Below are 25,260 nucleotides of genomic sequence, written 5' to 3'. Positions count from 1 at the left end.
GGGCGAACTGCAACACAAGATCAAAAATCAAAAAAACGACACCTGTGAGATTCGAACTCACGCTCCCGAAGGAAATGCCTAATCTGATAACTTTATTGGCTAGCAGGGCATCGCGTTAACCACTCCGCCAAAGTGCCTCGATGGTGATAACCGCAAAAACTTTGCCTTGATGAGCAGCAACACAATGCTGGAGTGTGTGAAATCGCCGCGAGAATATAAGGGATTCAGAGAAGAAACGGAACAGGTCATGACTTGCATGGAGTTCATAATGTGCGCAAATTACCTCGCCCCTTTAGGAAACTGTGTGCTGGTTATCAGAGTGCGATGCCTTAAATTTTTAGTATGACATTGTAACCATGGGCCAAGAAAGCGGATCAGCGGAAGGAGATCAGTACTGTGTCCGCCGCCACTGATCCCGAACAATCCCTAATGGTCAACAAAGGGGTGGTTCTCGGGTCCAAATGATCGATGGGGAGCATGTTTGGCGCAACGCGAAGGCCGCTGGGATGCAGCTGAAGAAGAAACGTGAGACCTAGATAGGTGACACAGGGAAAGCAGGAGGGGAGACCCAAGGGTCTATCCAGGAACAAGCGGGCAGATTCATGCTGTATGGGGCAAGAACGGCCGTATTATTAGCAAGGTTAAAATTAACTTGGCCATACACGTACAATGATAACTGTGGGCAGTTGTTGGAGGAGAGAGTAGGGCAACTGGGGAGGAAAGAAAAGAAAGAGGAAACTATGGGGGGAAAAAAAGTTTGGAGACGACACCTGTGAGATTCGAACTCACGCTCCCGAAGGAAATGCCTAATCTGATAACTTTACTAGTTAGCAGGGCATCGCGTTAACCACTCCGCCAAAGTGCCTCCTTGGTGTTTTTAGTCAGCCTTTTAAGCCACTATAAGCAGTTTTATCACAAGAATCACAAAAATTGGTACGGTCGAGGACTTCGAACACGAACTTCAAAGCCCTCATTTCTTTGGCTTTGGGGGCTTCTCTGGCTTTCAAATGTGTTACCTCCCCGTGTCTGGTCACAAGACTTCCTTTCATGGTCTTTACCATCAGTGTATGATGTAGGTCCTGCATCTGCAGCTATGTAGTACGCGGCGAGTCGAACTGCGGATACTATAGTACTAGTCGAAGGAGTATCCTTACCTATTCACGTGCACTTCATAAAAAACGTCAGTGTGGGGGCCTGGTACGGTGACGACAGGGGGCTATGATTGAAATGTAAAGGACTACCTACAGGGTGCGTTTTATTCTACCTATGAATGCGCGCGGTCACTGCCTACCGTATTCATTAATCGAACAGCAAGTGGACTAGGTGATTATGAACAAAAAATATCCGTGCCGCAGCATTTACTACTCGAGATCCAACAAAGATAGACCAAAAATTAGGTAAAAAACGACACCTGTGAGATTCGAACTCACGCTCCCGAAGGAAATGCCTAATCTGATAACTTTATTGGCTAGCAGGGCATCGCGTTAACCACTCCGCCAAAGTGCCTCCTTGATGTAAAACTCCTTTTTATTTTAAATCATATTCAAAAAAAATTGCATTCTTGGTGCATTCACGGAGTGTTTGAACTTTTTTGTCTCAAAGAGTATTTGAATGCTGCTGAGGGGCACAAAAAAAATCGACTTTTCCGTGGGCCGGGTCAGCGTTTTATGGGCTTTCTATTAGCCATGGTGTGAATTTGTCCTGTTATGTTGAAGGCTTCATGGCTGTCCGCGTTGTTGCCAGGTACCGCTCGATGTATCTATATATATATACATATGTGAGTTTGGTACAATGTCGACTGCGTACCTTCACCCAGCAGACACCATGCACCCGGTTTCACACGCTGGGTCATTCCAAATCTCACGAGCAATAGACCCCGGAAAGACCCCAGAAACTAGAATAGGTAAGTTTAGACCATTGTCGAGAAGAACCACTAAAAGCCGTACCGGCATCATCATAAAAAATTAACAACCACTAACGAACGACTAGTATACATTAATCCGGGCGTCGAACCCCGTCCATGCGTGTAAATAAGGTAGGTAAGATAATGTAAGATAATGATAATGGAAATCACCAGGGATATCAGTCGCTAAACGCCCCAAAATACAAAAATGACAAAAACAACCGCAACCATGAAAGAAAAAAGGAATAGGTATGAGATACTAGTACTGTAGTAGATGCTGGGTATTATGCTGGCGGCAGGTATATACCGAAGACGGGGTAGTGATGAGATAAGTTGGACTGGTAGATCCAACTGGTATTTAGTTGTTGCTGTTGACCACAGGTAAAGTGGTTGACCGATCAAACCAACAGCTTGCTGCGAAACTGGATCTGATCTTCAGAAAGTGATGCGATCCAGAGGACGCGCTCGACGACGCCGGGCAGGGGCTCAATGTTGTACTTTGTGCTTGCGTCGATGAGGCGGAGGAGGCTCTTGACGATTCTCGCAGTCGTTCGGTAGCGCTCGAAGTTGATTAGGGGCTCGCCCTCTCGGGTAGCTGCCACCTGCGCTGGTTTCTGAGCATTGTATGTAAGGTCATGGATATAGAGGCCTGCTGATTAATTAGTCTGTGCCTACTAGTGAGAAGGACAAAGGGTAACATACCAACAAACGGAATGCAGCCTTCCTGCACATTCGCAGTCTCCATCTCCAACCGAAGATCATGGAAGTTGCGAACAGGCTGGATGAGGAGTTCCATATCCTTTAAGGTCCGCCGGTCCTCAAGCGACACGAGAGCCCATGTATTCTGAAGGCGAGAGCAGTCGGTTGATGTAAGTGCAATAGCAATCTGCAGCATGGTCGCATAATTGCAGATCACCCGAGCATGTGCTGCTGTATGGATGAACTTCGTGATGGTACGGGCCCGCTCATTGATGTCCAGGGTAAGAACAATCTCCGACAGCACCCATTTGACCATGAGATTGAAACGCCCAACCACCAAGTCAATGCCTCGGCGGTCTTCATCCATAAGGAACTGCACCCAGCTCGTGGTGAAAGGAGGGCCGCTGTTCCATTTCATGTCGACGAGGTCTCTCCAGTCCACCTCGCCTAGAGCAGCCATCTCGACCAGAGTGAACTGCTGCGCCAGAATATAAGATTCGCACGAAAGAACGAAAGGCACGTGCTGGGCACCCGGCGCGGTTGTAAGCACTGAAAGATGGTGGTCTGCTCCCGAGCGACAGAGGATATCGCCAGACACATGCCGCATGTCCAGAGACGCGAGGTTGGGGCGTTTCACAGTCTTGTGCACCGGAGATGGATCGGGTGTAAGATGCTGTGCCTGAACATGCCCCGCATTCATCGACGCTCGCTGAGATCCCACGGACCGATGATTCTGCACAGTCATGGGCGGAGACGGTGGATGCGCCAGGGGATGAGGAGGTATTGTAGCAGACGACTCGTTGAGACTGCGGGTATCGAACGATAAGCGCGTCTCCTCAGCCTCATCCGGATCAATAAGATCCATTGAGAGCTCAGAGGACAGACCAGAGAGACGAGATCCTCGTTGTCTGTGACGAGGGACAGGAAGTGTCAGGCCTCGCGGAATGCGGGTCATGCTCTCCGTTTTCCTGACCATGTCGATGGAAGGGTGCGACGAGCCTATATCGGATTGGGATGCAACGGGTCGAACCTGAACGCGCAAGCCTGCCGGCATATCGACATCATCCTGCATTGGTTTCTTCATCGACTCGTCACTGAGACCTCGCTCCAAAAGCGGAATGGAGCTATACGAATCCTCAGAGTCCACGATAGACTCCGAGTAAGGTCGATTGAGTCGCGTATGAGCTTCGGAGTGTGGCCCGCTGAATTTCTGACTGCTCTTTACAGGCGTACTTGATCGTGGGTAATGATCGGGCTGAACCATGCCGTCGCGCACTCGAGCTGGCTTGCCTGCGCACTCTTGTGGTTGACTCGGGCCAGCAGTTGCATCTGACGCCTTGCTTGCTGGCTCGCCCGTCCATTTACCTTCAAGCTTCAACAACGCCGCGTCAATGCCCCCATCTTCGTCATCTGGAATCTGGGCGAAACGCGCAATAGCGGACTCGAAAGACCGGCGAATAAGTTGGGATGAATGCGTCTTCAATAGAGAAAACCTGGGCTTCGGAGGCACGAGGCTGGTTTGAGGTCTCGAGCCAGTCCTCTCCAGAGTGTTAGTGCTATCAGCAATAGAGCTTTGGTAGGTCACATCGGACCAAGCAGACGCCGAATCACGGGGTCCAGCTGCACCAATGTCGGTCTGCATTCGGCGTAAATTGCCACCAGGTCGCCTTCGAAGAGTAGGCCCGGCCGGTTTCGCAAGGTCTAGAATGCTAGAGCCAGCGTCCGACTCTGAAATCCCAGCTTCACTTTCTGGTGGGGGGCGCTGCCTTGAGAACCCGCTCTGAAACGAAGCATACTTTCGCAGTCCAAGAGATGATGACGGCTTCTTCCAGAAAGACGAGCCTCTGTCGATCGAAAACGATCTTCGCGACGCAGGTCCGGAACGTCCGAATCTGGTACTCCTCGACTGCCTCACGCTGGTTTCATCGTAATAGATTGGCAGCGAGTATTCATCAGCCCCTGCCGTGGAGGCTTGGGATGAAGTGAGAAACGTTTGAGCTTTAGGAGTGGTGGGGGAACTCTCCGCAGTCAGGAACGAAGGAGGCTGGTCAAGGGCCACGGCTGCATTTCCAACACCCCCCGACATGACAGGTACCCCTGCGCCTGTATCATCCACTATGACAATGGACTGACTGCCGCCTGTGATATGACTTTGTGTTTTATTAGGCGGCAGAAGAAAAGAGTGCTGTGACGCATCAACAGGGACTTGTTGTTCTTGCTCGTCTTCAGTAACGGGCGAATCGACCTTTTCACCTGATGCCCGGCGATACTGTTGTAGGGCCTCATCGCAAAGAAGATCAATCCTAGCCGGTCTTTTCATCGGAGGACCAGGCTTTCTCTCCCGGTGGAGGTTCAAGTTGGAAGCCAAATGTGGCGGGAGGGCCGAAGTCCTCCCTCTCGCTGGATGCTCTTTAGTAAACCCAGAGGCTCCGGGAGCCGGGTTCTTGGGGTTAAGGGCTCGCCGAATGGAACCAATGACAGCCTTCACCCCCGAACCAGAAGTAGGCTGCTTGGAAGGACTATCCGTGTTCTGATGGTCGAGTCGCATGCCACCAGGCACAGACGGAAGAGGCGGAGATGGTGGCGCCATCATCGTCATGTACGACTCTACCGGAGGGTAAAGCTCACCGCGGATCAAGCCGCCGAGGTAACATGGCTCCTGTGCGGACGTGGCACTCTTGTTATCAAAGTGTGGTAGGGAAATCGGAGCTCTATCGTCCCGGAAAGAGTCCGAGAAGCTTCCGCTGCGTTTATGTGAGTGGCCGTAGCATGGAATGCGCCGCGCGCTGATTGGTGACAATGGGGTTGTAGGTGGATGAGAAGAGCCTATAGGTCTAGGAACTGGGTGAGGAGCGTTTGCTGAGGAGAAGGGCATAGAATGGCGCTTGGGTGACTTTGGAGGTAAGGAGCATGAAATCGCAGGCGCACTCCAGTCACTGTTGGTCGAGGTTGGCATGCTCTTCGCCGTAGCAGAGGAATCCTTCCGATCGTGATGCGCCAACATCGGTGGGTTCTTGTTTTCGGGCAGACCAGTAATCTGAGTACCATGTGTAGGAGCGATATTCTGCAGATCGTCACCTGCGGCTGGCTCATCACCACCAGAGTCAATAGGACGATCCGGACTATTGTACGGAATGGGATGATCCGGAATATCCCAATATGTTGAGCACTTGCCATGCCAACACCGCTTGAGGTCAATGAGAATCTTCAGATCACTCACTCCACCGCCCTGGCGAGCTTTGACACTGTCATATAAGCGATTGATGGTCTCACAGAAATGAGCCCGGAGCTTGAAGTTAGGAACAAAGTCATCGACAAAGTAGTTCAGGATCCAATGGCGCAGAGCCGCAAACGTGCGGATCCGAATGATCCTTCCATCTTCCTGCAAGCGATTAATCGCCCATTGCAGGCGCGCTAGCAGAAGAGACAGCAGAGACCCGGCCGAAAGGTATGGCCGAAAGGTCAGAAAGAAATCCGACACAAGCTCGTAGTCCATAAAAGACTCGGAGGAGATCTGTGCAACAATGCGCGCGGGTGTAGCAGCACTGATATTTTTAGTCCCGGAGACGTAACGAACGACAGACTCGTCATCCATCACTGTAACTAGCGTCTCGAAAATGGATGGTTTTATAGTGTCGCCAGGATCGTAGATGACCGGTTCGGGACTGACGGCAGCACCCCGGCTTGGATCCATAGCAGAGACTCCCGAAAATATAGATGGAGCAAATGAATGATGGACTGGGTCATTCAAGTAGGTGTTGCGCGTAGAGTTCCATACTTCCATCGACTGAGTCGAGCTTGGCAGTAAGGCGTTTGTAGTGTTGAACCGTGTAAGACCCAAGTGATGATCCGGTATTGGGACTTCTAATTGTCGCAGAGAGATTCCATCCGCCGACTTGGGCCTATCATCCGCGCGGTCGATGATAACCCGAAACTCCCTATTGTCGCCGGCGCGCGACACCGAGCGCTGCTCCGATATGGTCGAAAAAGAATGCGCCCTTTGGAGGGTAGTTTTGCGAGTACGATGGCGGGAGCTAGACCGCGAGAAATTCGAGTCTACCGAGGCAGCGTCTTCGTCATTCTCTCTGCCTTCAAAACGTAGCTCGGACAATTGTGAATTTGACCATCGTGAAGGTTCGTTATTGTCACTACCGACCGGTGCCTGTGGATGGAGGTATTCTTGCTTCGACTGGTTGCCGGACGGGGCGGCTGGTATGCGGCGAGATTCCTTTCGAGGTAAATTCTGAACCGGCCTAAACAATGAGAGATGGTTATCGATTGCTCAGCTGTCGCAACAAACACAAAAGGGCGGTCATACCTGAGGAATATTTTACCGTTCTGGCCTACATTACCCACGGTAAAGTGGCTTGATTCCCTCAGTGCAGCAAACGTCTCGCGGGGGATCTTCTGGGTCTTGAAGGACCGTCCGCGTAGTAATTCATGGCTGTCCTTGGTGCGAACCAACGGAAGAGCCGCCTTTTCCTCCACCAATTTCGACCCAATGTTTGCTTTCTTCGCTATGTGCTTTCCTTGTGCGACAGTGTGGGCGCGCCGTAAAGTAGAGGTGACGTATGGGATTTTGGCGGGCGCATTAGGCTTCGAATCCTTGCTTGTTGAGACAGGGGAAGCGCTCGTGTGCACCCCCTCCGACTTTTTCGGGGGGTCGTCGAGGCTGGCCACACTGGGTCCCATGGTGTTGTGCAACTGCACAGAGACCACAGGTCTGTCGTCCCAAGGGGACTTGGACAGGCCTTGTTTTCTTTTGGCAAGCTCAATGCTGATAGGGTATGGGAAAGGTCGAGAGCCCGAACTGGGAAGAATATGCGTGCCTGTGCAACTACATGACCAGGCTCACGAGGGAGTGGCTTCATACGCAACGAATGGCAGGCATGGACGCGGTGCGCTCGGCGAGGTCGAAGTTTTCCGTTCGAAGCTCGGACCGACAAGCTGCAGGCGGCGGATGCGAGTACGGCACACGACGGGAGGCAGGATTGAGGTCGAAGGCAGGCGGTGGAGGAAGAGGACGACGGCAAGAATGGAGACGGGAGAGGACGAAGACGTAAGAATAACACGAGAAGCAAGAAAAAGGAGCGAAAGAGCGAGAGGAGCCGTGGAGAGCGAGCGGCCGCGTGATGGGACCTGGGAGGTGATGGAGGCGAGGCGACCGTGAAGATGCGCGAGAGCGTTAGTAGCGCAGGAGGATTTGTTTTGTTAGCCGTTCCACAGGCGGTTCCAGGAGAGCGGAACCAAACCCACAGCTGCTGGCTTAATTGTCAAGACTCACTCTGACTCAGCTCAACCGCGGCTCGAGGCGAAGGATAAGGTAACCTAAATAATCTTGCCCCCAGGCGCAAGCAATCAATAACGGTCCAGGGATGGTGAGTAGGTATCTGATAGTGGATGTTCTCAGCTGGAGGCGCCCGCGGAGGTCGCCGCACTCAAGATTTCGGCTTATTCTGCACACAAAGACAGATACCAGGATGACCTTGATAGAGCGAACTCAGCAGCGGACGGGGAAAGTATTTCAGGTTGTGTCGAGCATCATCAATAATCAATCGCATTGCAGCACAGCTCCGGTGGACGTTGGTGACTGGTGTCAGCTGATCGGATCCATCTCCAGGCGTGCGGCTCCACCACCAAAGAGAGATTCAGCAGGCGGCCAAAGATCCGTTCACGTCATAATTGTGTCTGGCAGTCGTGCAGATGGAAGACATCCATCTATCGAATTTGGCCTTGAACTGCGACTATCACCGCCCTACCTCCATTGACGGACAGGGACGCGTCAGAGAGACAAACTTCGAGGCAAAAAGAAGAGGCAAAGCATCCCCGATGCAGCCGTTAACTGTCAGACCGATCTGGTAAGGGCCCTCCAACAAGGTTTCGCTATTGATCGCGGTTCTTTGGTAGACAAACCACACTAACATTAATAGTCTCTCTTCACAGTAGTATCTCTATCACTTTCACCATCTCCAACACCTCTATTCCAAAGGTATCCAAAAATTCAGCCAAATCCAGAGTTGATACATCGCGTCCCAGTCTTTCTTCTTCTTCCTATCGGCTTTCGGAGATGACGCTCCGCTTCCACCCCCTCCAACAACATCGGCTCTTTTCTACTGGCCAGGAAGACAGTTCCACGTTTCTTTGCTTTTTCCGGCTTGCTCATGATTTTCGTCACCCAGATCTCTTTTCCTTGTGCTTACTGCTTACCTACATACATTACATCTTCAAGATCCACCAGGAGTCTAGGATTGCTTTGTTCATGGCCCCGCGGATTCTTGAAGTATGTTTCAGATGAAGCGGTCGTTGGCAGGGAGCAGGGACCTCAACGGAGGACGTAGAGGACCCTGGCGCCCGGCCCGTGGGATTACGTAGGTAGCTGACATTCGGCTGGAGATCAAGCGCACTGAATGGAAGCTCAGTTGTGATCGCAAGGATGTCCTGCCTAATCTTATGGAGGAACATGTCTGCTTATAGTCGGTGAGCCTCCTCCTGGCTCTGTATAACGAGGCTTACATTGCACTTTCGAATTGGGTAGGTCTTTCCAAAATGTTTGAACGCTATGAAGAACAGAATTCCAAATAAACATATCCCTGCATCGCCGCTAGTACAGAACCGGATCCCTGTCTTGTGGTCTAGGGAGGCTCTCTAGTCTCTACCAGAGCTTGCATTTGGGTTTTTTGTTAGGGCAATTGAATGCCTCTTGGAACTCTAGGGAATTGGCCATTGTTCCCTATCAAGGTTAGTCAAAATCAGACAGTGGACGAAATGGAGCTTACAATGATTCTCGCCGGCTTGGGCGCATGGGGATCGTTGTATATGGCCTCCTCGGCCGTCTCCGGCGTCGTCTTGCTGCACCACCAGTTGGCGTACGAAATGAAAAAGAGCTGTTCTTTACTGAACTCAGAGAGACCTGGGAGATGAGGATCAGAATTGGCCTCGTTTCTCTTTACCCAGGAGTGATAGGCTGCTGTCAGTCCGCCTGCATCGGCGATATTTTCGCCCAGGGTAAGTCTTCCATTGACATGGAGTTCCGAATCTTTGCCATGCACTGTAAATTCGGAAAATTGATCGACGAAGCACTGTGCGCGGTCTTCAAAGTCTTTGACGGTCTTGTCATCCCACCAGTCAGTGTAGTTTCCTGTTTCATCATAGTGGCGGCCAGTCGAGTCGAAGGCTGTATTCGTTAGATATTTTGACGAGGCGAGTGAATAAAGTATACGCTTACCATGTGAGAGCTCATGTCCGCTCACTGCCCCAAATGCACCGTAAGACAAGTATAATGGGGCGTTAGGTCCATGGAAGACTGGTGGCTGCATAATTCCAGCAGGGAAGACAATTTCATTGCCAGGAGGGTTGTAGTATGCATTGACAGTGGGAGTTGTCATCTCCCACTCATTCCGGTCTGTTGGCTTACCCAGCTTGGACCACTCACTCTCGGCACTGAACTTCGCAACGGCGATTGCATTCTCGAAAAAGGAATCTTTTGAGACTGGCAGGTCCTGGTAGTATTTCTCGACATCGGCCGGGTCCATAACATCGGGGCTTTTTGTTGGATAGCCAATCTTCTGGACAATGTTGCCAACCTTTTGAATGCCCAACTTTCGCACGTCTGGCGACATCCAGCTGGTCTGACCCAAGGTGAAAACGAAGCGCTCCTTGATATCGGAAACGATCTGATCTCCGAGTTTCTTCGACTCTTCTGAAAAAGCACTCAAGACATAGAATCTACTGAGAATCCATCCCAGGTCTTTGTCCAAGGCACCGATGCACTTTCGCCACCGGTCCTTCTTGGCTTGGGGGTCTTTTCCAGCAAGCACATTGTTGAATTCACGCAGAGGCTCAACCTTGGCGCTTTCGACAGTGTCCGCATATCTTTGAATAATCTTCCACTTGAAAAAGTGTTGGATAGTCTCTCTCGTAGTCTGTTTCAGAGCCTTTGACAGTCCTTCCATATATGACGGAGACCCGATAATGAGGCGATCAGTCTCATAATCTGACGGAGCCAACGCTGAAATGATATCTGACAATGAGATTTGGGGCAAAAGGGAGTTCGTCTCCTCAATACTCCGGGGGTTGTAATACTGAGTTACGTCTTCCTGTTCCTGTGTCGTAGGAGTAAAGTCCGCCAGTCTTGTCTCAAATCCCACAACTGCTTTGGCCAGTTCGCTCTTATCTTTGCTGTCAACAAATCCACCGAGGACTTTTTCCACAACGGCGGTGTAGTCGCTCACAACCTGGCTGTTGTTATAATACTCTCGCGCAGGAAGCCCGATGACTCTGGGAGGCGTAACAAAGACCACAACATTATCCGGATCGCGGTCGTCGGACTAACGAGGGTCAATTGATGTTGTTATTTGATATATGACCCAAGTACTTACCGAAACAGACGGCTTAATGAGTGTGCGGACCGCAGACTTGAGCAGATACAGCACAGCGTCGGTCAAACCCGACTCAGACTTTGTTGAGGTCTCAAGGCTATACACTTTTTCAAAGTCCTCTAAGAGTTTCTCGAGGGGTTCAGTCCCGCGCTTCTGGATGGCGTCTTCGTCAAGGCATGCGTCATAACCGGCCTTTAGCTTCTTGAAGATGGTTGAGTCCGCAGGGTCCGACGGCTCATCAGACTCGAGCAAATGACGGAGACGCATCTGTGAGTCCTCTTGCATTATTGTTCCCGAGAATATAGCTCCCTGATCGGCACGCATATCGTGGTTCTCTCTCCACCCTCCACAAACATATTGGTCAAAGTCCACGCAAGGATCGATATCGGCGTAGTTGGGATCGAGGCTGTTGAGGATTTCGGAGGCAGCGTGGACGCATTCGGGGGTCTGGCAGATCGTTGGCGCCTCGGTGTGCGGAGCGTTTTCAGCATCGTCCGTGGTCGGCTCTCCTATAGCAAGGTGAGGGATATTAGCACATTAGAAGCATAGCATCAAGTGATGATAATGTACCCATAAAGCCTGCCAGAAGATAGCCAATTGTCAACAGGGAAAAGGCGCCCAGCGCCGAAAACATGAAGCAGCATATCGGAGACGAGAGCCGTGATCGGGTCGACCTATACTCCCGCGGTTTCGTGGGTCGGTGAGGAAGTTCTAAGGCATCTACCGAGTCTTCCGAGAACACGACTTCCTTCTCAAGGTGAGGCTTAGAGTAGCCGTGTAGAAGGGAGGTGTCCTCAGCACCCTCGTCACTAATGTTAATGTCAACAATCTCCACCGAGTTGATCTTCATGAGCCTCGAGGACTGGAAGCTTAAGAAGTGGAGCTGACCTCAAGGGCAAGTCCGGGAGGGACTTTTTGAGATCGACCATCTTGTCGATCAAGAGCTCATGGGCTCACTGATAATTGCAAGATACAAGAATTCGAAGGAGCAAGATCGGGAACCGTGAGAGGGTTGAATCTGACCCGATCTGCTCGATTGAATGCGAGGGGAGATGTCAACGGCCACGCCAGGAACGCGGTTATTAACTTAAGGCCAAGGATGATGTAATCCAGACGGGTCGGCTGCTTTTGCGGGGAAGCCAAGCGGACTATGTATATTTACACTTTTGAATTGAAGGAATTCACTTAGAATGAGAGTATCTTTTGAGGGTTTATGACAATTGTAATTTATGAGCTGTTACTGATATCAACGCTGAGGCTTCTGAGTGCCCAGACCACAAAGACACCGCGTGGCAGTGATCTAGATCGCAAACAGGGCCTGTCTGCGAACAAAGAACCTGAATAGTAATTGACACCCCTCAATAGCCATCAATAAGACCCCTGCCATGCAGCAGATGAGCCTGACTAGGAACTATCCTAAATCTAGACCTAGGTGGCTTCTGGAGACTCAGGATAAATGCCAAGAGCTCTAATTATATCCAAGTACTGTTGCATACATGCCAGTCTTCAGTACTTGGACCGTGTCCCCATATTCTTGTTGACCGACACCTATTAGGTAACAGTATTGGCCTACCTACTACTGGCAGAAGTCTGTTTGAGATTTCATTATCTAACATACCAAGCATCCTGATTCAATGACGCAACAAGTCTTACGCTGTAGTACCCACGGAGACACTCATTATATTAATGATCCTTTGAAACCAGTGGAAGAAGTAACTGCACACGAGCGCCAACGCAGACGCTGAGACGTTGAGCAAGCGTGATATATGGAGTTCTATTGCTACTTGCTAGAGTATCTACCATCACACTGCCAGATTCTGGACTACGAAATTGAGGAGTTTTCTGCCAGATTCGTTAGCAGTGCCCGAGTTAGCGACAAACTAAGGACTGAAAGCTGAAGAAACTTGTAGGGCAAGAAGGCAAGTACAGCTATACCTATAAGCGTTACTTGCCCGTGCAGGTACCTTGATAAGCTTTGATATCCACTTTTAAAGTATTAAATTAGATGAACAAACAGCCCATTACTAATGAGACTGACCTGATAATGCTTGAATAGTGAACCAAGATTACCTTGGAGGCTTGGGCAAGTAGGTTGGAGCCCATTTGCTTCCATTTTGTATCTCTACTATCCAAGGCCCTCAAGGTCATCTCGATCCACTACTCAGGCCCTATCCATGCAATCCCGTCAGTAACAGGCTATTCCACCCCATTTCTACTCTGCAAGCCGATATTAAGAGCTATCAAGGTATCACGAAATAGATATCAAAGATTGTCAAGGTCCTCGTAAAAAGGGTGAGTACCATGGTAGTTTCTCTCTATATAAGACCTCTTGTATGCCATGTCTAGAAAGCATCATCAGCATCAACTCCTCTTTCCAACTTTCTCTATTAAGGATCTTCTCCCGAACCACCCAACCAACCGCCAAAATGAAGACCAGCATCTCCGCCATCTTTGCTCTCGTCCTCGCCGCGACCTCCAGCGCCACCAAGTTCGTCGTTAGCGGCGACGGCTACCTGCACGAGAACGGCAAGCAGATCTACGCTTCCGGCGGCGCTGTCGAGTTCCGTGACCAGGGCAGCGACTTCACCGTCAGCAACGGCTACTTGAGCACCTCCGACGGACAGAAGCGTGAGTACTACCTGCCATATTCTATACCTAGGTAAAAACAGTGCTTACATACATTATAATCTATAGTCTACGTCGGCAGCAACGGCGATGTCCTCTATGGCTCCCAGAGCGGCGACTCGGGCTTCTCCATCGAGAACGGCGACTTGACCTGGTCCCACGGCAGCTTCTACGCTTGCCCTCTGGATGAGCTCTTCCAGACCATCAAGCTTGGTGCCGTCCGCAAGGATAACCAGACCCCTGGCGATGACTGCGCCACCATCAACCTTACTCAGGTCTAAGGTATCTTGATCTTGGAAATATTTGGTATGTATTCAATCACTGTTGCTAGAGTTGCGGCGCTAATTTCTGAAAGATAGACCATGTCCTTTTACGAAACCGATAGATAGGACTGACAATTTCGTCAATGTCCTTGGGAACAATGATGAAAGTTGGACTGCATGTACAGTTCTACGTCAAAAGTATCTACCAGCGTACCCCGCAACGCGAAAATATATAAATGCTTCCGCGTCTTCCATTGGCCACTACAACTGCATTTTCTATTGGTCGCACTTCTTAAAATATGCAAATTAGAGCTTGAATTCTGGCAATTCTAATAGTACTATTTACAAGCGCTTAATACTTTGTATACCACCCCTCTGCAGCAATGACAGCCTCAACGCGCCGCGGCATTGACTCAATCAACTTGTTAAAATAATCCTGCAATATCTTACTCCACGCAGCCTTTATAGCCTTTAAAAAGAGGTTGGTAATTAGTTCTTTGCTTGCTTTAAGCTTCTTTAATTTAGGATTTTGTTTATGCACGTCCTCTTTTAGTCGCGCCCAGGCATGTTTGATTAGGTTAAGATTAGGCAAGTATGGCGGCCACGCCAGCAACTAAATATCGTTGTTATTAAACCATTTCTTAACAATTCGCGCTGTATAAATTGGGGCATTGTCTTGCATGAAGGTAAGCTCAGGCGAATAAATACTAAAGAGATTCGCCTCCAAGATCTTGAGATATGACTGTCAGATAAGGTCAGTGTCGTCCTGCTAAGCGTCGAGTCGGACCTTAGGTATTCTGATATCAAGAGAGAGAAGAGCAAAGTAGAAGATGCAATAGTAACTTGGTTCGTACTGGCGATCTGACTATGTTACTGTAAACTGAAGATAAGGCACGAGAGGCAGAAAGTAAATACAGGTGGGTAGTGAGCGACCTTTTATACCTTGCCTGGATATTTCACTCCCGGGTGAAATATCTCTTCCCTCGTCCTCATCGTCCTCGCAGGGGACGACGGGGACGCTCGGGTCGGAACATCGTTCCTCCTAGCGCCGTCGTATCACGCCGGCGAGGCGCCTGATTGATTGGCTGCCGTTTGTTCAGCCTTTCTAACAATGACTTCGTGGAGTAGCCATTTCGTGCCAATTTAGAGTCCCAAGTTAAAAGATTAATATCTAAGCAACAACCACCCCAAATCGCGCCCCAGACTATTATACTAATTTGCTTGCTCTTGGAGTACATTTATATATTCTCTTTTTTCTATTTCTTGTTGGCGTGGTTAAGCCTAAAGCACTATTTATTCCCCTTGCCTTTTCCAATTTTAATGCTATACTTGTCACTAAATATAATCATCTACTAATGCTCCATGCTCCAGTCACGACGCTCAAGAGCCTAATCTAGACATATTTTAGCGTGCTCTACAAGCAATTTTAGTCTGTTTTTGGCTCTCCAGTGTCCATAGCCTAATCACTTGAGCATTTAAAGTAGGGTAGAGTTTAAGGCCATTAGTTGGGGTTTAAGCTCGAATATCTCCATAGGAAATAAAGGGATTCGCGCGGATTAAACGGATAATGGTTCTCTCGTCTCTGACGCTTAAAATTCTGGGTCGACCAGCGCGTGGAACTGATTTGCTGTCTTGTCACTTTAAAGTTTGGTCAAGGGTGTACCAAACCATATTTGGCAAAATCTTAAGCTCCGCAGCAATCTCATCTCTAGAGAGTGGAGTTAGCAATAATCCAACAATTTTTCCTCTTTTATAAGGCGTCAACTCAGGGCCTCTAATAGAATTATTATTTAAAGGCGCTAGAGGCCTTCGTGGTGTCGCCATTGTTGAATGAAAAAGTCGACAAGATCGCGTGGTTGACGCGGTGACGCGGATCTGGTGGATACTTTTGCACGCGACTGTAACTACGCTTTTTAGAGCCTAGATTGGGCATCTGCCTCGGTTTTAGCTGTCGAAGATGGTTTTAACTGTCAATGAATTACATACATATCTTTTACTATCTTGCGGACCTTCATGAACAGATCATATTAGACCTTCGACATGAAAAATACATTGAAGACAACAGTTTAATTGCCACAACAGATACTAAGAACCCCAACTGAATGCTCTTGAGATTTAATTGTTTCAGTTGATACAGGCCCACTGCTGGTCGCTCCTTCCTATATTAACGCATGTAAGGTTGCCCATATCCGTTTCCTGGGAAGGAACGACCGTGGACGGGACATGACTCCTTCCTTCCCAGGAAAGGAATCCTAAATTACGGAGTTAAGCCATATTCAGAACTGCGACTAGTCAGTGTGACGTAGAAGGGTGAAGGACTCTTAGAGTCTTACGTGTAGCCTTAGAGGCATGGGATTGATCTTCCCCATATAAATGTATTTGGTTCTTACCTAGAATTAATTTGCGCTGCGCTTCTCATGACAGATCATGGTCTATAACAGCCTACCTATGTACCAGACACTCTTGTGCCAAAATATTTTGAAAGCTCCAGCAAAATTGTCCGTATCAAGAACCTCTCACTTCGCAATTAAATGCTCGAACAAAGCCTTGAGATAGTAAGCCGATTGCTTCGGGTACCTCGTCTTTTCCGGAGAGTCAAAATCGACGAATGTGCTTCCGAATCGATCTGTATAGCCCGCGGCCCATTCTACATAGATTCCGTCAGCAACATGACCGGGCATTGGAGAACGTATAGCAAATGGCGTTGAAGAAGAAATGAATTAAACGTACCCCAATTATCCGTGAATGTCCACCCGAAATAGCTCCTGATATCAACGCCATCCTCTTTAACAGCTCTCGCCAGATTTCCAACATACCCCTCGAAGAACCTCATTCGGAAGGTGTCATTCAGCACCTCAGTCGTAGGCGCTGTCTCTTCCTTCGCGGTGGTCCCATTCTCAGTCACATAGATCGGGACATGATACCTGTTCCAAATCCAATTAAGTAGCTTCCGCCACCCCTCAGGCGCCATGCGCAGCCAAGGCGTATCCGATTCCTCGCCGCGGGGGATCCCCTTGCTATTATTATCATGCACAATCAAGTTCCCCTTATGATCATTAATATCAGGCGGCGAGTCCTTATGCTGCACAAAAAACGTCGTATACGAATTCATGCCGTAGAATTCCGAGCTCCCCAAAACCAACTTCGATTCTTCCGGCGTGAAATGCGGAAGCCGATCACCCAACTGAGCGCGCATCGAAGCAGGGTAATCACCAGTTCTATACAACGGGTCCGCAAACCAAGCGATTTCAAACTCGCGCGCCCGTTCGGCGGTTTCTTGGTCTCGCGGGTCCTCCTCGTCAAAGGCTTCAGACCAGTTCCCGTGAAGCGTTATCCCGATCGTCCCCCTTTGCTCTGGCTGGAATTCCTCCCTGTATAGCTTTGCCGCGTACCCGTGCGCTATCAGCTCCGTGTGGCCGACGATAAAGGGCTCCGTAGAACTATCGCCCTCGTCATTCAATTCCCGGAACGAAGATCTCGCGGGGGCATGGACACCAGCTGCATACCCCGCCAAAGAATAAACACCAGGCTCATTAAACGTAATCCAATGCTTTACACCCCTAGCTCCCAACCGCTCAAAACAAACCCTAGCATACCTAACAAAATCCCTAACAAACTCCTCCTGGTTCAACATCCCACCATACCGATCCTCCAGCGCCTGCGGAACATCCCAATGGAAAAGCGTCACAAACGGCGTAATCCCATTATCCAGTAACTCCGTGATAAGACCCTGATAATACTCAAGTCCCTTCTCGTTAACGGGATCGTTAGCACCACCAAGCGGTATAATCCGCGACCAAGACAGCGAGAACCGGTATGCGTTCACGCCGTAGCTTTTCATGAGCGCTACGTCTTCGCGGTAGAGGTCGTAGGAGCGCACTGCGTCATCGGCGTTACTCCCGTCTTTGACTTTACCGGGGGTGTGCCCGAACGTATCCCAGATTGAGAGGCCCTTGCCATCTTTGTTCCAGGCGCCTTCGATTTGCGGGGCGGCGGTTGCGTAGCCGTGGTGGAAGTCGGGGCGGAGGGAGGATTTGAGGTCTTGGAGGGGGGTGAGGTCCATGGTTGATACTTGTCTCTGGGTACAGTCTCTGCTTGGCTGGTTGGTGTCTTTCTTTGAAGTGAAGTTGGCTATAAAAGGCCACCTCAGGAATGAGCTTTGAAATGCACTCGGGATGATACTCGTCGACAGCTCATCATGTTTTCTTTTTAGTTCCGGCTAAAAGTAGCCTTGGCTTTGGATCCCAGACGGTGATTGTTGGGAATTATCCCTGGGCATTTCTCCGGCGGGGTGTGCAGGAGGACGACGGGCAAGTGCAGGGCTACCTATAGCATACGATCTAGACCACCTGTAGGTGACCTTAATGCAACCAAGCTTCTCCGCACTGACACATAATGTTCCAATATTGAAATGGTTTGTTAGTTGTCCTCGCTGTCGAGAGTGATGACGCCCAAGCCCTCTACCATGGTCTTGCGTATCCTATGCTGCCCTACGGGATACTGAATCTCAACCCTAAGTCCCAGCTCCGACTTGACAACAATCGGACCTTTTATGAAACAATTTTCCCAGGAAAAGCCTAGGGTAAAGCCCCCTCGTGCACGAACACCACTTAGTAGCCCACTTTGCCAGCCTTTCGGGCAAGCGGGAAGCAGGCGTATGAGGCCATCCTCATGCGACTGAACCAACATCTCCAGGATGCCAGCCCCACCCCCAAAGTTCCCATCAATCTGAAATGGTGGATGCGTATCTAAAAGATTAGGGAGAGTTGATGTTGCTAGGAGCTGCTCAAGATGCTCTGCGCATGCTTCTGCGTCTCTCAGTCGTGCATGCAGGTTGAGAAGCCACGCCCGGCTCCAACCTGTATGACCACCTCCAGATTTTTGGCGTCGTTGCAGAGTAACAGCACAGGCCTTGGCTAGATCAGGTGTTTCGTCTACGGTGATGTTGTTTCCTGGATATAGAGCCCACAAGTGCGAGACGTGACGATGGCCTGGTTCGACCTCGTCGTAGTCGGCCATCCATTCTTGGAGTTGTCCTGCGGAGCCAATTCGCATAGGTGGTAAATTACGGAGAACTGCATAAACTCCAGGCAAGAGCTCATTGCGCGAAATGCTCAACTCGTCCACGGCCGAAACAAAGGCCTCTAAAACGGCGCGGACAAGTTGGATATCAATTGTTGAGCCTTCGCAAAGCACACCTTCTTTTCCGTTCCCATCACGAAACGTGTTTTCTGGAGACAGAGATGGACTAGTCACCTTGTACTGACCAGAGGCGTCGTCCACCAGGAAATTGAGTAAGAACTCGACACAACCATGCAGCACTGGAAACATTCGTGCTAGAAACTTCTTGTCCCGACTATAGCAGAAGGACTCCCAGACATGTATACACAGCCAGGCACCAGCCATTGGCCAAAGAGTGGCTGGCATCCACCGATCAGTTGGTGCTGTATTTGCCCATAGATCGGTATTATGGTGTACTGCCCAGCCGCGACACCCATACATCTTGCGTGCAGTTTCGGTGCCGGCCTCAGCAAGCCGTTCGAGCATAGTGAACAAGGGCTGTTCACACTCAGCTATATTACCAACATTGGCGGGCCAGTAATTCATCTGCAGGTTGATGTTGAGTGTATAGCGACAGCCCCAGGGCGGATGAAATGATGGGTTCCATATGCCTTGCAGATTTGCAGGGAGTGAACAATCAGAGGCGTCACCTCTGTGCGCGCGACTGCACGAAATCAGTAAATAACGACTGTATTGAAGGTATAGCGCCATGAGTCCTGGGTCTCTCCTGTTCCGAATGCGATGATCTGTCGGTAAATCTGATTTATTGGGGCCTAGCTGCAGCTCCAACCGAACGTACATAGCTTGGTAGTCTGCGATGTGTCTCAACCAGAGCTCATCTGTGATATACCCAAGTGCGTTCGTTGAATCGGCCATGGTCGATAGATCGATCTCCGTGCACCGATATGTTGACTGTGCTGATATGATAATAAGGGCATCACTTGAGTTGACGAGGAGTGATTTGCCTACTCGCTCAATCTTTCCTGGTCCCTGATTGTCGTCCTCGCAGCGGATAGCCACTCTGCAGCAGGCCCGGTTACTGTCCTTGCCACCGGGTGTGATATGCATCGTAATACTTTCAGCGTCTGCCTCTATATCGTCTAGAAACTCATTTGTCTCATACTCCAGCTCACTGAGCCGACTGAGCCGGACTAAGAATTTCGTCCGTTCTGAAGACCGAACTCGTATAGCGAGGACATTGTCCGGATAACTAGCGAGCACCTGGCGATGAAAACGAACACCATTGAACTCGTAAGAGACATGGGCAATTGCCTCAGTCAAGTCCAGCGACCGCCGATATTCCTTGACCTGGTCAAACAAGTGTCCGAACTCCAGCGACAGTGTTCCAAGAGGCTCATAGTGTCGCTGGCTAGCCGGGGTGCTAAAAAAGGCACGACGAACCAGTTCCTCGGCCTCCTTGTGTGCACCTTCTCGAATGAGTTCTCTCAAGCGAGGCAAATTTTCCAGCGCATCTTCGGAAAGGCGTTTCTGGGGACCTCCATACCAGACAGAGTCCTCGTTCAATTTCAGAAGCTCGGTGTCGGTCCTACCATAGACCATCGCACCCATTCGTCCATTTCCTACCGGTAGCGCTTCATCCCACCCGGCGGCAGGTTGCTGGTACCAAAGCTCATCCATGACTCACATGATATTGACAGCATCACAAGAAAATAAAGTAGTCGACCGAGACCTTTAATCATGACCGCGGGCGACACGGACCGGTGGCCGAGACGAAATGGGCGGGGAACCACGCTCGCTCCGTCGCGTGTCTCTGAAGGCGAGATCCTGCATTTGACCATCTACACCCCTCAAAAGACTCCGATTCGCGGAAATTGGCCGAAAATCATTCCATCCCCCTCGCTTCCCCGCTTGGCCATTAGACGGTATCTGAGTGTGCGAGTAAAGAACACCGAATAGTCCCAGAACTTCTGGTGTCCTGCACCCCAACGGAAGCGATTAGGGCTTGACTGTCTCGGGCTAGTTGCTCCTTAATCTGGGGATTAGATCGCCCCAGATTATCAGCCAATTCGCCAGTGCTGGAGTTCCCCGGCTAAATCCTTGCTCCAGCATTCTCACGGAGGGCTAGAATTCGTGGAATCGAGGACAGACAGGAATGAGCAAATCCAGAACGCGGCTGGTTTTGGCGCTTCCTCTGGTCAGTTGATTTCTTCCACAACGCCACCATCCGAACAATCTACCAGGAAAAGAGACCAGGGCCGAAGAGCACGTATAATAACCTGACTGGAGCTTTGCCGACCCGTATACAGCTCCGGGTCTCTTTGCAATTGCAGCTCTCAATTATTTCACTCGCTCATTGAGCCCTTCCTCACCATGAAGGAACCCATCACGACACATGCCGAGGAGAAAGGCCTCCCCCCGAAGAGTGCTCACCATGTGGAGGAAGCTGTTCTTGCAAGCCTAACGGAGGAAGATGTCTGGAAAGTATCTCAGCAATCGCTTACTATGCGGTCCTGGGCCGGGGTGCGCCTGTGCCTGATTCTGTTCGTGCAAGGCTGCAATCAAGCAGGGTACGGTGTCGACTGGGCGGTCATCGGTGGCATCAACGCCTACCAGTCATGGCATGATTACTTTGGCTTTGGCACAAGCGGAAGTACTTATGGCTTGCTGAACGCTTTGATGAATATTGGAATGGTATGCGGCGCGCCGTTCCTATCTTTGTCTGATATCATCGGCCGTCGCAGCGTCAATTTCATCGGCAACGTTCTTGTCATTGTTGCTTGCATTATGCAAGCTACGGCACCCGATATGAAGGTATTTATGGGTGGTCGGTTCTTCATGGGGTTCGGGTCCGCCCTACTCTCGAGCTCGCAGTACATGGCCGAGATATCACCCGTCCACCTGCGCGGTCTTCTAGTCGGTATCTTTGGTGCTTGCTTCCAAGTTGGTAGCTTGTGCATGACAGCCGCTATGATTGGAATTGCAAAGCTTGAGGGAAATTTGCAGTGGAGACTCCCACTGTATCTCAACATGATATTCCCAGCTCTCGTTTGTCTCGGGATATACGTGGTCTGCCCCGAATCACCACGATACTATGTGATGCGAGGAAGGCAGGATAAAGCCAAGAAGATCATTGCAAAGTACCATACTACGAGTGGTGATATCAATCAGCCGATTGTCAACATCCTTATCTCGCAGATGGAGGCATCTATCGAGAATGACCGCGCAGGACACCAGAAGTTCTGGGACTATTCGGTGTTCTTTACTCGCACAGTCAGATACCGTCTAGGGGCTTTGATCGCATATTCATGCTTCCAATCGTGGAATGGCGGGGCTATAATAACTTACTACGTGAGTTAAACATCATTTCCATCTTTGGTTGTCATCAGGAACCATGGCCTGGCCCTAGATACGGTGCACGCATGGGGGGTGGACGGGTCACGTGACCATCCTGTTGCACACCTTGGCTAACAATCTCGTTTCCCTCTATAGATGGTTCCAGCACTCGAGACAATTGGCATAGACGAAAGCATGCAGCAGCTTGGAATACAACTTGGAACTACCGCAACGTACTTTGTGTTCACGACCGTGGGCGCTCTGATCATCGACCGGATCCGACGACGAACAATGATCTTCCTGGGCCTCGGGACCATGATTCTATTCCAGACTACTACGACAATAACATCCTGGCAATATGATGTCTCTGGGACTAAAGCCGCAGCTGGGCTCACCATTCTGTGGATCTACTTATATCAAACTTTCTCCGCCATGTTCGTCGCGACTATGCACAACCTTTATCCCGTCGAAATTCTTTCTCTACCGCTGCGCGCCAAAGGCATGGGATTGTATGGATTGATCCAGGGAGGAGCATCAGCTGTTCAAACGTACGGCATCTCGGTAGGAATTGACAAGATTGGTTACAAGATCTGGGTCGTATACATCGCTTACAATTCCCTTCAATTACTGCTGAGTTATTTCATTTTCCCGGAGACAGGAGGGCTCAGTCTCGAGGAGATTGACGCTGTGTTTGAGACGCCAGGAGTCTGGCCTGTCAAGATGAGCAAGGACATACATAAGGCGAAGAAGGAGATGGCCCGTATTGAGAGGGAGGATGCAGATGGTGTTTGATATTTCAACTTGCAAATGTTGAGTTGAAGGGCATCACGTTGCGAGTCCGTCCATGGTCGTTGTTCCGCTCGTTGAACATGTTGACAAACTCAGAAGCCTGCGTCCAGACTTGCATGATAATTAATTGGAATCAAGTATCTCCAGAAAGTGATTGATGCAGCATAAGGACTAACCGGAGCATATCGTTGGGTCTTAGGGCCTTTCGGCCGTTTATAATGACGGTGGGGATGTTAATTCTTGAATCGGCACACAACTTAGCTATCTATACAAGTGCTCCCCGAATAGACTAGCATATATCTTGAGGAAAGATTTTACAATCTCCAGCTCTAGACCGTGGTCGACGACAGGAGCGATAGTATACAACAAATTCTGCCTGAGGCATAAACTGGCTAGATATGTATCACGTGTTAATCTGGTATACAGCGGCAGAATCAGCTGATGTCAAAATAATGCTGGATAGCTTCACCTCAACTCAATTGGGTTCGATTGTCGAGAACCAGGGAAGAAATGCGTTCTATTCCACAGAGAGTCTGCATTTACTGCAGATTATCTCGCCGCTCCTATGCCTCAGCCGTGCGTCCGCCAACGGCGCCGAAGCCCGTCCCTGACATCAAGCATATCCGCCAAAACGCCGAGCTATACGCGCAGAACTGTCGCGACCGGAATTATCCCGCGCACGCCGAATACCCCTCTAGAATCCAGCAACTCTCCGACGAGCTCCGTCAAATAGACCAGCAGCTTATGCCCTCGCGCTCGCGAATAAAAGCGCTTGAGAAAACAATCGGCAGACTCCAGAATCCGGCTACGGACCCGAAAGAAACGGAACAGGAGCCCGCTCTCCGCGCTGAAGCTCAACAACTGAAAGATGAATCTCTCACTCTAACAGACCGCAAAGCTATCTGCGGCGACACAATCAATGAACTCGCTCTCTCCCTGCCTAACCTCTCCTCCCCGCATACCCCCGTCGGCGCAGACCCAGCACTCATCGAATACCTCAACTACGACCCTCAATCACCTCCCTCCTGGGTGAACAACCCGGACCCATCCCGCTCCCACGTCGCAATCGGCACAGAACTCGGCCTCATTGACTTTGCAAGCGCCGCTACAACAACGGGATGGGGCTGGTACTTCCTCACCGGCGACGGCGCCCTCCTCGAACAAGCACTCATCCAATACTCCCTCTCCGTCGCGCGCCGCCACGGCTGGAACCCCGTTACGCCACCCTCAATAGTCTACTCCTACGTCGCCGACGCCACGGGCTTCCAACCGCGCGACCAAAACAGCGAGCAGCAGATCTGGGCCATCGAGCAGGCAGAAAAGGACAAGGCGAAGCCGCAGCGGTCGCTCGCTGCTACAGCCGAGATACCGCTCGCCGCTATGCACGCCGGCAAGGACCTTGACGCCTCTACACTCCCGCTCAAATTCGTCGGTCCTAGCCGGTGCTACCGCGCCGAAGCTGGCTCTCGAGGCGTAGACACGAAGGGCCTCTACCGCGTCCACGAATTCACCAAGGTCGAGATGTTCGGGTGGGCCGACAACACGCCTGAACCATCTAAATCTACATCTACACCAACACCCACATCAGAAGACCTCTTCACAAACCTCCTCAATGTGCAAAAAGAAATCCTCACATCACTGCACCTCCCCTGCCGGATCCTCGAAATGCCAACCTCCGACCTCGGCGCCAGCGCGACCCGAAAGCGCGACATCGAGGCTCTCTTCCCATCGCGTAAACGCAACACCTCCAGCTCCAGCTCCAGTACCAATCTCGAAGAAGCCTGGGGCGAAGTCACCTCCGCCTCAATCTGCACGGACTACCAATCCCGCCGACTGGGCACCCGCGTGCGCGGGAACAACGCGAAGGACTCTCGCTTCCCGCATACGGTTAATGGGACGGCGATGGCTGTTCCGAGGGTTCTGGCTGCGGTTTTGGAGAACGGGTGGGATGCGCAGCGCAGGGTTGTTGTTTTGCCCGAGGTGTTGAGGCCTTATATGGAACAGAGGGAGGTTATTGGTGGGACTGGGAAGTAAGAAGGGAGACAGAAGTAAGAAGGAAATGAGACGCTGGTGCGTGTGAGGTGTGTGATGTCTAGAATGTGCTTTTTTGGTGGGTTGAATTGTATGATAGACTTATGTATTCATAGCATCTCTACTGTATACTATGTACCATATACCTTGACGGTTTTGATTCCTCAATTCGTTCCAATTTAGCCGACATTACCTAGACTACGCCCGTAAACTTGGG

The 25,260-nt window shown here is 50.4% G+C and overlaps 6 protein-coding genes and 3 non-coding genes across 9 annotated transcripts; 3 read left to right on the top strand and 6 right to left on the bottom strand.

Annotated features, from left to right (window-relative positions):
* Positions 1–36: 36 nt before the first annotated feature.
* On the bottom strand, positions 37–137 carry BDV14DRAFT_t119. Its single transcript has one exon. It is a non-coding gene; the product is annotated as a tRNA-Ser (tRNA).
* Positions 138–764: 627 nt separating this feature from the next.
* Positions 765–865, bottom strand: BDV14DRAFT_t118. The gene has a single exon. It is a non-coding gene; the product is annotated as a tRNA-Ser (tRNA).
* Positions 866–1,405: 540 nt separating this feature from the next.
* Positions 1,406–1,506, bottom strand: BDV14DRAFT_t117. The gene has a single exon. It is a non-coding gene; the product is annotated as a tRNA-Ser (tRNA).
* Positions 1,507–2,134: 628 nt separating this feature from the next.
* On the bottom strand, positions 2,135–7,635 carry BDV14DRAFT_106912 (mitotic regulator LTE1). Its single transcript, XM_073765608.1, has 3 exons — positions 6,921–7,635; positions 2,606–6,855; positions 2,135–2,552 (listed from the first exon to the last, which is right to left on the bottom strand). The coding sequence occupies exons 1-3, from the start codon at positions 7,292–7,294 to the stop codon at positions 2,302–2,304; spliced, it is 4,875 nt and encodes a 1,624-aa protein (XP_073625314.1). The 5' UTR covers positions 7,295–7,635; the 3' UTR covers positions 2,135–2,301.
* A 1,674-nt stretch (positions 7,636–9,309) lies between these two features.
* On the bottom strand, positions 9,310–12,139 carry BDV14DRAFT_178448 (M13 family metallopeptidase). The gene is made up of 5 exons (XM_073769588.1): positions 11,869–12,139; positions 11,551–11,789; positions 10,981–11,489; positions 9,828–10,929; positions 9,310–9,776 (listed from the first exon to the last, which is right to left on the bottom strand). The coding sequence occupies exons 1-5, from the start codon at positions 11,907–11,909 to the stop codon at positions 9,352–9,354; spliced, it is 2,316 nt and encodes a 771-aa protein (XP_073625313.1). The 5' UTR covers positions 11,910–12,139; the 3' UTR covers positions 9,310–9,351.
* A 1,267-nt stretch (positions 12,140–13,406) lies between these two features.
* On the top strand, positions 13,407–13,886 carry BDV14DRAFT_202851 (uncharacterized protein; the record flags this gene model as incomplete). The annotated part of the gene is made up of 2 exons (XM_073774143.1): positions 13,407–13,608; positions 13,675–13,886. 2 exons carry the CDS (start codon positions 13,407–13,409, stop codon positions 13,884–13,886), a joined length of 414 nt encoding a protein of 137 aa, XP_073625312.1.
* Positions 13,887–16,515: 2,629 nt separating this feature from the next.
* BDV14DRAFT_210642 (glycoside hydrolase superfamily) lies at positions 16,516–20,567 on the bottom strand (the record flags this gene model as incomplete). Its single annotated transcript, XM_073775946.1, has 9 exons — positions 16,516–17,939; positions 18,255–18,328; positions 18,400–19,919; positions 19,950–20,029; positions 20,063–20,110; positions 20,141–20,201; positions 20,238–20,294; positions 20,331–20,444; positions 20,487–20,567. The coding sequence occupies 9 exons, from the start codon at positions 20,565–20,567 to the stop codon at positions 16,516–16,518; spliced, it is 3,459 nt and encodes a 1,152-aa protein (XP_073625311.1).
* A 693-nt stretch (positions 20,568–21,260) lies between these two features.
* BDV14DRAFT_202848 (putative MFS sugar transporter protein) lies at positions 21,261–23,015 on the top strand (the record flags this gene model as incomplete). Its single annotated transcript, XM_073774142.1, has 2 exons — positions 21,261–22,238; positions 22,380–23,015. 2 exons carry the CDS (start codon positions 21,261–21,263, stop codon positions 23,013–23,015), a joined length of 1,614 nt encoding a protein of 537 aa, XP_073625310.1.
* Positions 23,016–23,474: 459 nt separating this feature from the next.
* BDV14DRAFT_178444 (putative serine--tRNA ligase DIA4) lies at positions 23,475–25,195 on the top strand. Its single transcript, XM_073769587.1, has one exon. The coding sequence runs from the start codon at positions 23,523–23,525 to the stop codon at positions 25,044–25,046; it is 1,524 nt and encodes a 507-aa protein (XP_073625309.1). The 5' UTR covers positions 23,475–23,522; the 3' UTR covers positions 25,047–25,195.
* Positions 25,196–25,260: the final 65 nt, after the last annotated feature.

The sequence above is a fragment of the Aspergillus stella-maris genome, assembly GCF_047715825.1.
Source record: "Aspergillus stella-maris strain CBS 113639 unplaced genomic scaffold BDV14scaffold_52, whole genome shotgun sequence".
NCBI lineage: Eukaryota > Fungi > Ascomycota > Eurotiomycetes > Eurotiales > Aspergillaceae > Aspergillus > Aspergillus stella-maris.
Note: the sequence above shows the minus strand (reverse complement) of the source record. Positions and strands in the feature narration are given on the sequence as shown.

Bases quoted from the DNA above. Each gene is read 5' to 3' on its own strand.
- BDV14DRAFT_178444 (XM_073769587.1), top strand. From the start codon at position 23,523: ATGCGTTCTATTCCACAGAGAGTCTGCATTTACTGCAGATTATCTCGC.
- BDV14DRAFT_178448 (XM_073769588.1), bottom strand. From the start codon at position 11,909: ATGGTCGATCTCAAAAAGTCCCTCCCGGACTTGCCCTTGAG. The intron at 10,930-10,980 runs GTAAGTACTTGG...GACCCTCGTTAG, and splicing joins TCATTAAGCCGTCTGTTTCG to TCCGACGACCGCGATCCGGA. The intron at 9,777-9,827 runs GTAAGCGTATAC...TAACGAATACAG, and splicing joins CGGACATGAGCTCTCACATG to CCTTCGACTCGACTGGCCGC.
- BDV14DRAFT_106912 (XM_073765608.1), bottom strand. From the start codon at position 7,294: ATGGGACCCAGTGTGGCCAGCCTCGACGACCCCCCGAAAAAGTCGGAG. The intron at 6,856-6,920 runs GTATGACCGCCC...CTCATTGTTTAG, and splicing joins AACGGTAAAATATTCCTCAG to GCCGGTTCAGAATTTACCTC. The intron at 2,553-2,605 runs GTATGTTACCCT...ATTAATCAGCAG, and splicing joins AGGCTGCATTCCGTTTGTTG to GCCTCTATATCCATGACCTT.